The sequence below is a fragment of the Symphodus melops genome, assembly GCF_947650265.1.
Source record: "Symphodus melops genome assembly, chromosome: 17".
NCBI lineage: Eukaryota > Metazoa > Chordata > Actinopteri > Labriformes > Labridae > Symphodus > Symphodus melops.
The window spans coordinates 10,061,162-10,073,838 of NC_136707.1; the positions used below are offsets into that span (position 1 = coordinate 10,061,162).

Here is a 12,677-nt window from a genome sequence, read left to right on the forward strand (position 1 = left end):
GTGTAACTCTGGTTGAATGTTTCTTTATTATTGCCAAATGTTGGGACACTGATACTTCTAACGTGTATGTCAACTTATCAACTCTTCTTCAATAAAATACACCTTACTGTTAATAGGTTCTGTACGTTTGAATGTGTTCCCCTACTATGGTTCCCCTCGGTATCCCTAGCGTCTCACTTCCCTGACGTTCGGCCAATCAGAGCACAGATCGGCCATTCGGGCCTCGCAAACGTAGAGCAGCAAAATGAAGAGGGCAGAGCAGGGAGACAGTGGGGGAGGGTCACGTGTGTACACAGTGTGGGGCTCAGCTGCACTCCAGCAGTAGTAAAGTCTGTATCGGACGGCCCCTTTTTCAGAACAAGCCTGGTCTCAAAAGTTGAGAGAGGATGTCCGCCTTCACCGACGTGCAGTAAATACGATTTTTTTTTTTTTTTTTTTTACCGTAGGGAGGCTTTATACGAGCGGAGGTGAGCCGAAGTGCGTATTTTGGAGCGTGCGTTTGTCAAAGGAAACGAATGAGAAATGGCAGTGGAAACACTTCATCCAAACCCTATGCCTCCGTAGGTTAAACCCAAAGCTTGTACTGTTTCTGGTGAGTTTTTCCTCTCTTTTCTATCATTTCGACCGGAGGTTGTGATGTGTTTTTTTTTTCGTTTGATTTTACGCAAACAGCGCTTGAAAAGTCAAATTACCCCCCCGAGATGCACTCACACACACACCAAATGAAAGATTGCCAAATGCGAGTGGGTAACTTGGCTTTAGTTGTGGCCAGAGTAAAGCTGCAGAAATGGCAGAATAATGGTGGAGCCGTGACAGCTATCCACGCTGTGATCTGTGCAGTCAAGTGTGATGGAGAGACACAGTGCCCCGCAATAACAAACAGAGAGGACTAAAAGTGCTCCAGAGCTGGAGTAAGCTGCACAGCTTTTAACGACTGGTTTATTATTGGAAAACAACACATGAAGATTGTTCTCACGGGATCAGCTTTCAGGGCTCAGAGAAGCGACATCAGGCGTCTTTCAAGTTAAAGCTCGTTTATCTTGTGTGCACAACATCTGCTTTGGGGACTTTAAACTTACTGTACGTTACTGTAAGTCTTTTCATTGTGCACTCTTTTGTTGAGGGAAAGATAAAGACAGCTACGATTACAGAATGCATTACCTCAAATCCCACTTAATCAATAAGTTATAACTATTGATTCATTTATAAAATACCAGACCAGTAACAGTAAAAAAACCCAAAAAAAACCCCATTGTGATTACTTTAAAATAACGTTTAAAGGATATGGAGATTCATTTAGTTTCTCAATAGGACATCATCACATCCACCTGACTATATATTGCATCAAGCTGAGTCAGAACTTCTTCTTTTTTTTTTTAATAAATAAATAATTGTTCACCAAATAAAACGCTTTTTTTGAGATTAGCCTTTCAACTTGATGTCCTCAACTTTATCCATGTGACTGAACGGGACACGGGCATGTGTGCCATGGCTTAAGGGTAGTAAGCCTGCTTTGTGCTGACCATTGAACTCTGACTTTGTTGATGCCTGTGACAGTTCAGCATGATGTGGCCTATAAGAGGCTGAGGAAGCTGACCCATGCCTGACTAGAGTCTATTACACTCCAACTTGAGATGACAAAAAAAAAAGCTGTTTTTGCGCTGCAAATCTGCCCAGTGCATCTTTCACTGTAGATCACCAAAAGGGGACCGCTCAAGATCTGTGTGACTAATAAAAAGGACAGCAGGCAGACAGGTGTTGAATCTTTTTTTTTTTACCTTTATTTGTAAAGGGACCATGTACAATATTAAACATAGAGTTAGCTCAGAGCTAGTGTACATCTGCAGTCCTTCTGTATGTACAGTCTGCAATAAATCTGCACTTTTCAACATATTTGGTGAAAATATAAGTTACAGAGCCTTTAAAAAAATCCAGCTCTGTGACTCTGACTAGTTTCTCTGGAAACTGACAATGGTTTGGAAAGAATTATATAAAAGTCCTAGTCAAGTATGTGTGTCCCCTTTTGAGAGCTTAGTCATTTCAATTCGCAAAATGTAACGCAGCATTAGCGGGCACTTGAAGTCAGAACTTTCATTAATGTACGGCTCTCCAGGAATAATAGGCAGCTGTCTGAAAGAATGGAAGAAGAACAAAACGACGGATTCTCTTGAATTGCATCATTGAGGCGTTGAATGAAACACTTAATCATAAGAACATTCTGTGCATCAAGAGTCATTGTGTCACCATTGCCTATCTGACGTTGCTGCAGTCACATCATGTGTAAATGTGTAGTCTTGTGTTTTTCTTATATATTTTTTTTTTCTTTTGCTGCTCCACTGAACTCCTGCTGCCAACTGAAAACGAGTACAGCCAATCATGTGACATCACTCTACTTTCTGAGAAGCGCCTGTAAATTCCAGAAAGGGTATATGAGGGGTGTGGGCCCAGCATGTCACACTATTCCCATCAGCACGAGATCTGGCTTCCAAACACTGAGACGTCAAGCATGTGGGCGTCACTGCTAAGAGATCATGTTTTTTAGTGGGGCTGAAGTGTACTGAATAATTCCCCACCACCACCACCACCACCTTATCCAAGTTTACAACTGCAGTTAAACTTATGCAAGAGACACCAAACAAGGATTATTTGTCAGACTGTTACTAAGTTTGTCCACACGAGTTCCAAGTATTTGAATTGGATTTGTTTCAGAAAGGGGAAAACACATTCTGGTATCTCAACTTTGAAAGTTTTTCTTTGCTTGCGGCCGAATGTAACGCTATTGTAGAATGGTTTGTGTCCTCAATATTTAAAAGTCCCAGTGGAGTCTCTTTTTTTAATGATTGACTGAAAAGTGTGTTTTTAAATGCAGGAAAACACCAAAAAGACTGAATAGAGTTGAACCAATATGGTTATAACCAGTGTTGGGACTAACATGTTAAAGGGGACATACTATTCCCCTTTTTCTACCTTTTCAAACAGTCCCCTGTGCTCCAGATGAAACATATGTGCTGTGCTGCGCTCCAAATCTAACATGAATCAAGCACCAGAGGAGGTTTAACCAGCTCTCTCAGAACGCTCCGTTTTGGTGTGCGTGTCTCTTTAAATGTAATGAGCCCCCCCCCCCCCCGAGTTTTCCCAGTCGACATCACTCCTCTGTAGAGACCATAAAAATGGTGGACCTGCACAAAAGTTTTGCTCTAGGCTGGAGGTGGACTCCAAGGGTGGAGATACCAGGGGAGGAGAGGGGAGGGTATTTTTTTTTTTTCCCAGAATCCAACTTGTGGTGTCACAAACTGAGAACATTTGAAATGTAGCAATTTTCTCTGTGTTGTCAGACTTCTGCAGACCACAAACAACAGACTGGATTTATGTCAAATTGTGTGGGTTGATAGACACTCAGGTTACTGTATATGTTCATAAACTTTGTAAAAGGGGATTTTTCACAATATGTCCCCTTTAATAAATAACACACTGCTTGTTGCAGTAAACAGTCACAAATAGTTGTTTTCCTGATTCAATAAGGCTGTTATAATTAGACACCTTTAAAAGCTGTCGTTACTTGATTTGAGACGGCCTACAACAAGCGAGCGAGGTCACGTTAACGTCAGCACGTTAACAAACCCCGGGTGAAAAAACGATAAATGCTGTTAAAAAAAGACAGGCAGGCAGGCAGGTGATCGAACAGCAGTGAGCTTTCTGTCTTGGAAATTCCAACATTATTTGTCCAAAGCACCGAGCTAAGCAACAACACGCTTCCACCAAACAGGACACTCCATATTGGGAGGGTCATCAAGCCCGGTCCACGGTTCAGGCTTGTTCACTTAAATGGCACACATTGAATCTGGAACATTAGCTAAAGTCCAACGAATGTTGGTGTGTCAGCAAATGTTATTATTAAGCTCATGTATAGCTACAAGGGATGCAACAAACTGTATATGTTTTCATTATACTCATTCATCCTCAACTTGTCATCGAATCATCTAAGAATAGGCTTCTTCTGTCCACTGAATCTGAAATATAAAAGATACAACTATCCACCAATACTATTGTTTTTAACAGGTGCCATATTTGACATCACATTGAGTCGGGTGCTTTCTGGGGTGCAGCACAGGGTCACACATTTGACCTGTGATTCAGTTTTTTCATTTCAATTTCCTGATCAGAACATAAATGAGAAAATACAAGAAATAAAATTCTTTTCATTCTCAGTGAAATATTATAACAGCGAATGATGTACGGATTGATCCCTCTTGTTAGAATCTTTCCATAATTGATGCCTTATAAAATCAAGGCTGGCCAAAAAGACCAAATATGGTATTCGATGTCTCCTAATAATGCTAGCTGGGTCAGTAGAACCTAAGCATAAGGGATTTAGTCAATAGGGTTGAAGCTAGTAACTAGTGAAGCTAGTAACTAGTGAAGCTAAATCTGGAAAGCTAGTTTCAACAAATCATGATGTGGTCAAACAGACCGATTAAACAGTCAGCAGATTATATCAGCCGATATTAGCATACGCAGCGACTGTCAGTTTAGGCTAATTTTATCACGGATATTCGTCGAAGAACATTTGAGTTTCATTGTATTACACGAGCAGATGTGTTATATGGATTACTCTCCATACATGTACCGCACAGTCACCGTTACTTTTACTGTTGAGTGACCATCTTGTCTTCGTTGTTCATATTTTTGTCAAGTGTTTGATGACGGCGTTTGGTGGATCAGCTCTATAAATGTGTCTCTATGTTTATTTATCTCCACAGACCCAACAGAGATCTGAGAAAGAAATCGGCCGATGTATCGGTGTCTGATTTTTCTCTCTCTCTCTTTAATCACAATCTGAAATCAAACACTCCTCGTTACTCTGAATGGAAACACACACAGCTCATAAGCAGTAAGAGGCCAAAAGACTCGCACTCGGGGTTAAACGTTTTCTTCTCTCTCACCTCCGGTGTGTTTCTCAGCTGTGTGGGAAAAGTCTCCGCTTCATTATCATGGGCTGCTGTGACTCTCACACCTGAGTATAGTTGAACTGGTGCAGACAGAACAATGATGAAGGTGGATGAACACATGCTTTAAACTCTGATTTAAAAAAAAATGAGCCTGCTTTCCTTCTTTTAAAAGTGACTGTAAGAAGTTACAACTTGCAGCCTCATGTTTTAGTTAGCAGCATTGCTGTCTCCAGGCACCACAACTTTATCGTTCCCGTGTTATATTAAATATAGTTACATAATTTAATCGCAAGAGTTGCGTTTAACAAGAAGGCCCTGGTGGTTCAGCATGAAATCATGTATATCGCATTTCCGTCATTTCCAGTCAGTGCATCGGGAAGATGTCAACATGAAGGGAAAAAAAACCCCCCCCGCCATGGTGTTAGATTTCCTGTGTACTTCTTTTGTCGTTTTCAAGGTCTTTGTGTGAAATCCTTTGCTAATCGTTTTGTATAGAGGTGTTGGAAACAGGAAGCTAAGTGTTTGGAAACTCTTGTCACCAGTCACCACAAAAAAAAAAAAACCCCATGACTTGTCTGTGATGCAGAAATGTCCGTATCCCGCAGCTTTCACAGTCTGCACAGCGAGCCCAATGTGGTAATGACAGGGTGGCTGAAACGTCTGTGTACAGCAGGTGCTAATGAATGGAGACAGGCGGCCACAATGCAGCGTGCTCTCTTCAATTATCACCAACTTCTCTAAAAGTCATTTTCTCCCTTAGTGATCAGAGGTTGAGGGATGAAAGACGGACCGGGGCGAGGAATAAATCTTTCAAAACGTCGTCGGGGGGGGGAAAAGCTGTCCTTAGAGAGGACTAAAGCGAATCGCTCTCTGTTGTCACTGTGTTGTTTTATTTTTATTTATTTATTTATTTTTTAAATAAATGAGTCACCACCAGGCCTCTTGTGTGAGGGAGCCATGTTTACAGGAGGTCTGGCCACTGTCTTTTTGTGTAACTTTACACCTCCTGATCCTGTTCCAGGCCGAGCTCTGAGCTCCAGCCTACACTATAGTCTCATTACAGCCAATTGGATTAGTACAGAGGAGGGACTCAGTCTGTGTGTGTGTGTGTGTGTGTGTGTGTGTGTGTGTGTGTGTCTGTGTCTGAGGTTTAAGGCCAAAGCAGCCTCTCTGTAGTGTTGTTACGTAAGTGAACGGAGGAACGCTTCCCGTTTACTGGCATCGTTACTCATCCGCCTGAAAACAAAACGAACGGACCTCCTGCACTTTGCTCCTCTGTGATTGTCCTCTTTGATTTCAAAATACTATTTTTGTTTTTGCACAGCTTGTTTTGTATTTGGATGTCATTCCTTTTGGAAAAAAAAAGTGCTTTAAGAGTGAAGCCAGAAACATGTGGAAACACCAACGCCACATCACACCAGTGACCCTTTGACAGTCTTATAACCTCCATTCAAAAAAAAAAAAAAAAAAAAAAAAAAAAAAAAGGACTCATGATGACCTCATTATAGAAGGAGTGTCATTAGAGCTTCGTGAAAACCTGCAGCTCCGTCAGCCTTGATTTATTCGAGTATGCTTCAGACGTGTGGATCATTTTCTTTGACCTTGCCGTGAACTCCAACCCCCCCCCCCCCCCCCCCACCCCCCGACCAGGTCGTCACTGACCCTCGGCCAGAGCCTGCTTCACATTTCACTCTTTATAAATCTACCCATCACCACGTGCCAAACTGCCCCCCCCCACCCCCCCGCTGCCCTTGTGGCTCTAATCTTAACACAATGTGCATGTGCTTCACTCAGAGCAGTAACACCCCCCACCAAACCCCCCCTCCAGGAGTCTGTAAAGTGTCCAGCTAAAGAAGTGTTTTCTTTCTTCTTCATCTTGATTCTTGACCATGTACGAAAAAAAAAAAAAAAAAAAAAAAAGCCTCTCATGCATGAAACACAGTTTGCTGGCCAAGGATGGCACGCAAGCAGAAGTGTTGTTTATTTGACGCCGAGCCAGCCAGCAAATGAAACAGATCGAGGGGATGTTTGTTTTCAGTCAGTCAGATGCAGCGAAGTGAAATAATACAGTGTTACACACGCAGCGAATAATAGCCTGCGTGTTTTTGCATCGAGGTTCTCCCTCCTGCTTCGATAGCCGAAGAGGCGGAATTCTGCTCACGGACGACGGAACAGCTCAACCTTTTGTTTAATTCTCTTTGTGACGTACTGAGACTTTACGCTCATGACAATGTTCATTTGTAACCCCTTTGACATTTAGCTAACCTTTTCTCCCTCTCTCTCTCTCTCTCTCGCCTGCAGTGGACCTGTTTGAGAAAGTCGGCCCCCGTGTCAGAGCCCAGCAATGTGGATCTGCATGGTTTACAATGAGACGGACAGCAGCGTGGACTTCCGGCTCTGCCAGGACTACGGCCTCATCCTGTCGATCTTCTCCCTCATCTACCTCCTGGTGTGCTTCCCGCTGGGGCTGTGCTACAACGTTCTGCTGGTGGCCGTCAACCTCTCCAACAAAGTGTCCATGACCATGCCGGATGTTTATTTCGTCAACATGGCCATCGCGGGACTGGTGCTCAACGCGGTGGCGCCCGTGGAGCTGCTCAGCTCCACCTTCACGCGCTGGCACGCGTGGGAGTACAACAACGAGGTCTACATCACCCTGCTCATCCTCTTCAACATCTCCTCCCTGGTCATCATGTACTCCACCACACTGCTCAGTCTGGACTACTACATAGAGCGGGCGCTGCCTCGCACGTACATGTCCAGCGTGTACAACACGAAGCACGTGTGCGGGTTCATCTGGGGCGGGGCGGTGCTCACGAGTTTCTCCTCGCTGCTCTTCTACGTGTGCAACCACATCTCCACCAAGATGGTCGAGTGCTCAAAGATGCAGAACAAGGAGGCGGCGGACGCCATCATGATGTTCATCGGCTACGTGGTCCCAGCTGTGGCCGTTCTTTACGCCTTTGTGCTCATTTTGCGGATCAGGAAGGAGTCCACACCCCTGGACCAGGACTCGGCGCGCCTGGATCCTTCCATCCACAGACTGCTGCTCGCCTCCGTCTGTGTGCAATTTGTACTGTGGACGCCGTACTACATGACCCTGCTGGTGCACACTGTCGCCGGCTCACCGGGGTACTTTAGCAACGCGCAATACCTACCTACGTATTACTTCCTGAGGTGTGTGTCGAAGCTGTTGGCTTTCTCCAGCAGCTTCGCGATGCCTCTCATGTACAGGCAGATGAACAAGAACTTCTCCAGCAAGCTTCAGCGGCTGCTCAGGAGGCTGCACTGCAGGGACCGCTCCTGCTCCCATGAACGCTCAACAGTGCAGCAAGTGGTCACGTGAGATCGACACCTAGGTTGGTGGTGGGGGGGGGGGGGGGGGGGTTTGTAAACCCTTCCAATCCCAGCCACCTCCTTTTTTTTTTTTTCCAACCTCTTGGCCTAGCCGGCACTTATCTCTCTCCCCACCCATATAGGGCCAGTATCCAACTGGGCTGTCTCACCACTCTGGACCTAGCAGACTGTGGAATTTCCTGTCCCCTTCCCCAAGATCTTCATCTGATCTTTCCAGCTCTGCAGAGAGGGAGGACGAATCAAGCAAAAAAAAAAAAAAAAAAGTGACAAAAACCCAACAACAACCCACTAAGTGCTGTTATTTGTTGTCACTGAATGAAGCTTTCCACTAAAGACTCTTTGGCTTCCTGTTCGAGCACAATCAGCTGACGACTAGCCTGCTCATTGAACTGTCCCGTTTGCGTGGGGCTCCCAGCCTCGGACAACTTTCTTTGTATCCAATTTTGGATTCTCCGCTGACAGCGTGCAAGTCTGACTAACGCTTGACCACATTTCCACTGTAGTGTATCGATTTGCTGCTAGATACTATTTAAGAAAAAAAAAACACACACACACACAACAATTATATACGAATGATGCATGACGTTTTCACCTAACATTCAACAGAATCAGTGAGCTCAAACCTGCAAGTGTCGTTTGTTTTGTTTCTTATAAGAAGACTCAAATGAGATGCTATAATCACTTGAGTGGGAGTTCTTCCTTTTACGTTCTTTTACAGACGTGTATACATGTATACAGAAATAGTAGCCGTATTTTGAAAATCTGTTAACGTGCGCACTGGTACAAAGATGTTCTCATTTCACTTTTAAGGTTTAGATCTACTGTCAGTCTTCTATAAGCTCCACAAGAAATATCACAGAGCACGCGATAATCCACGCCACTTTGAGTCACCCAGAACGACATGAATTCTCTCCTGCGAAGCTTTTGTTCAGGGTTTCAGACATAACCACTTTACCTCTCGTGATCGCTGATGAATTCGCATCACCAGTCGACAATAAGTAAAACAGCTTATTAAAATAAAAAAAATAAAAAAAACGTTTTAGTTTGAGCGAAGAGCGGCGTGAGCCCAGTGTTAAAGACACGACGCCGTGCTTCTGTAGGATCTCTGCACAGATAGCCTCACACAGGGTTCGGTGAAGTCCCCGACACGGAGTCCCACAGCGGCCCCCCCCCCCCCCGGAGGCCTCATGTACATTTCTTTGAATTGTACGAGCACTTTTAGAATAGAAGGGACGTTTTGTTCGTTGACGATATGAAGCCTGTATGAATCACTCGAAATGGCACTAGCGAATCCTTCGCAAAGAATCAAATTCATGCCTGCACCCGGTGCGTTGGATGCAGAGTTTGTGCTGCAGTGCTGCTCAGGTTGATGGAAGTAGTCCACGCAGTATATGCAAAGGTGCTCACCTGACTCGGAACGAGAACGGAACAGAATGACAGGAAAGGAAAGAAAGTGTTGATTTGGCAGGAGGTCTGTTGCATCGCTGCATCCGTTTCAGTTTTGTGTTTTGCTGTTTGAAGGGCCGCCGGTCTATAAACCATCCTGTGAAGAGACAAACCAGCGGGGCGGGGCGTACACTTGAAGGAAAGTTTAGTTGTATTTCACTCTTGTCAAATGATTCGCAGTATTTTTCTGTGAAAACTTAAAAAAAAAAATCTGTGCCTTCAAAAAAATCCAATCCAAAAAACCAAATCTTTTGGCTTTTTTTCCACAAGTTTGCTTGATTTTCACCGTCAGTTGCGAAGAATTAGCAGATGTACTAACACACACGTGTTTGATGATTTTTCACAAATGAAGTTATTTGATTTATTTTTTTTCCTAATATCACAAACAGCTGTAATTCACAAACATCTCGTGATACAGGAAAAAATGTTTGTCTCATGTCCCACATTTGTATTTTCCACTGCTTCCCCACCATGGTAATGTGGAATCTACAATCAATCATTGAGAAGTACTGTTTGTTTTCAACTGAGGCGGAGTGTTTACATTATGTGCTACAGTATATGCTGCCCTCCAAACAGGCCTGTAAGTGGCACAGTTAATCATTGAAACTCGGTTCAAAGTCCTGATGCTTACTGTTCATTCAGAAACGGAAGGCCGACAGTAGCACACAGACGTATAACTGTGGTTTAAATCAGTGCTCGTGCCTGATGGGTGGAGGAGTCGAGGCAACGTTGCATAAAGGTATAGCTTCCATTTTCACGACATACTGTGAGAGACTGTGAGTTATTTCAACTTTGAATTGAAACAAAACTCCCAACTTAAATGATTCAACACTGGCACAGTCGTGCATCCAACAAGAAGGCATACCAACAAATAAAAAAAAACAAACAGACAATAACATTTAAGATTTGATATGGAGCGGCCTCAGCCTACACAAAGATAATCCAATCATTACTAATAGATGTTACCATCCAAATATGGTTGAAATTATAGCAGAATCCATCAGCTCTCCTCAGCTCATGTGTAAAAGTTTTTTTTTTTTTTTTTTTTTTTTTTTTTTTTAGTAAACTGCTCTAAAATGTTCTTTGTGTTTTTAAACTACAGATTTGTGTGTGGGTCAGGAGACCTTTAACAAGTTATTGAGCAGAGGTCATAGTAAGTAGTCGAATCAATATCTTCTATGCCCACACATGTTGAGTGATGTTCGATGAAATGGGGTTTCGTATATCGCGACAAGCCCCGATCACTTCTTTGTTCTGAGTTCCGCTTATTTATCTCAAATCAGTGCAAAGTTATTTGAGCAACAGTTACTGAGTTCAGCTTCATTTCTGTAACTGACCACGTGCAAAAAAAAAAGAAAAGCAAAATGGACTGAATATTCTCACTTGTCAAAGATATCCAGATGCGTTTGAGCTATTTTAACGGTAAAACCTCCACTTTCAGATGTGATGCTGTTGTGACTGTGTATGCAAGTGTATATGTATGATACAAGATCATTTGTATATAATGTATGTGAGAGATATACAGAAAGATACCACGCTCTTTCAGAAGTACAGTATTATTTTTGGACGGATATATTTAGATTCTGTAAGTAATCTACTCTATTGTCTTCTGAGTCAAAGACTGAATTAAACAATAAACTAACATGGATATTACCATTCCTGCTTTTCTCTATGGAGGCTGACATTAAGATAACGTGAACATACGCTGGGACATCTGCTTTAGCATCTGTTTAAAAGATGCTGTAGATATGCTGTGTCTAACTCTGTTTCTTGCAACAAGTTAACCAAACTCAACTTTTATTGGAAGCGCATTTCTAAATTTGTGAATTACTAATGTCCTCTGGAATAGAAGGAAAAAACTTACATTGCTTGCAAGCTGATTCTGCTTTTTTTTTTCCTCTTTTTTCCCCTCATATGTGCACATGCTTAATTTGAGCTCTCAAACTCTTTCACTTCTGTGACCGGGTCAGGTTGTGGAGGATGTTCCATGCGTCTGAGCTGCAGTTACAGGGGGGAGTGGGGAAGGATGCCACGGATCTACTCCTGCTCGCCACATTGCTAACAACAGATTGCTTGTGGCGAGACCTTTTCAAGCACGCCACTTAGACCGGGGAAATAGAAACATTCCAGGCATTCTGTGAATTGTTTTGTTTTCTGTGGGTCGGACACTCCAATACTGCTGCCTTTCTCTCGGAAAACAGTGTAGCGTATAGGCTATATCTGTCAAAAATAGAATGCACACTAAGCTCTCTGTCACTGCCTCCAAGTAGGAGTCAAAAGGAGATAACAGGAAATCTCGCTTTTTAATTAGCTGTATTGCAATTAAAGCTCCACAGAGGGAGGTAAGGGGCCATGTGGGGGGGAAGGGTAATCATAATGTGTGAGGAAATGTCATCATCACTGTTTCTTCTTCTTCTTCTTCTTCTTCTTCTTCTTCTTCTTCTTCTTCTTCTTCTTCTTCTTCTTCTTCTTCTTCTTCTTCTTCTTCTTCTTCTTCTTCTTCTTCTTCTTCTTCTTCTTCTTCTTCTTCTTCTTCTTCTTCTTTCGAACAAGCAACAGAAACAACATGGATTGAATAAAAATATCTGTGAGTGAGACAAAACGTGGATACAAACCTAAGGCGACCAGCACAGGGGAGAACTTTCCATACGGGAAATGACAGCATGTGATGAGAGTGCATTGAACGTGGCATTGTTAGCAATCAAGGCTCACAAGACGCTTGATTCCGCACGCTCATGCAAACACCACACAGTGAAAAATCACATGTTAGAGTAGTTAAAATCTATAGATTTAAAAACAAGAAATGTAATTCACAAAATGTGAGGATAGCCAAAAAAGAGTACAGAACAGTCAAAAGCCAAAACAGAGTTACCGTTGTTAGAATGTAGTCTGAAACATTCAGTCATAGAAAACAATACTATCCGT

The 12,677-nt window shown here is 43.0% G+C and overlaps 1 protein-coding gene across 1 annotated transcript; it reads left to right on the plus strand.

Moving 5' to 3' along the window:
• The first annotated feature begins 267 nt into the window (after positions 1-267).
• gpr146 (G protein-coupled receptor 146) lies at positions 268-11,615 on the plus strand. Its single transcript, XM_079367168.1, has 2 exons — positions 268-592; positions 7,251-11,615. Exon 2 carries the CDS (start codon positions 7,294-7,296, stop codon positions 8,293-8,295), a length of 1,002 nt encoding a protein of 333 aa, XP_079223294.1. The 5' UTR covers positions 268-592; positions 7,251-7,293; the 3' UTR covers positions 8,296-11,615.
• The last annotated feature ends 1,062 nt before the right edge of the window (positions 11,616-12,677 follow it).

Excerpts from the sequence above, each read along its gene's own strand:
- gpr146 (XM_079367168.1), top strand. The coding sequence starts at position 7,294 with ATGTGGATCTGCATGGTTTACAATGAGACGGACAGCAGCGTGGACTTC.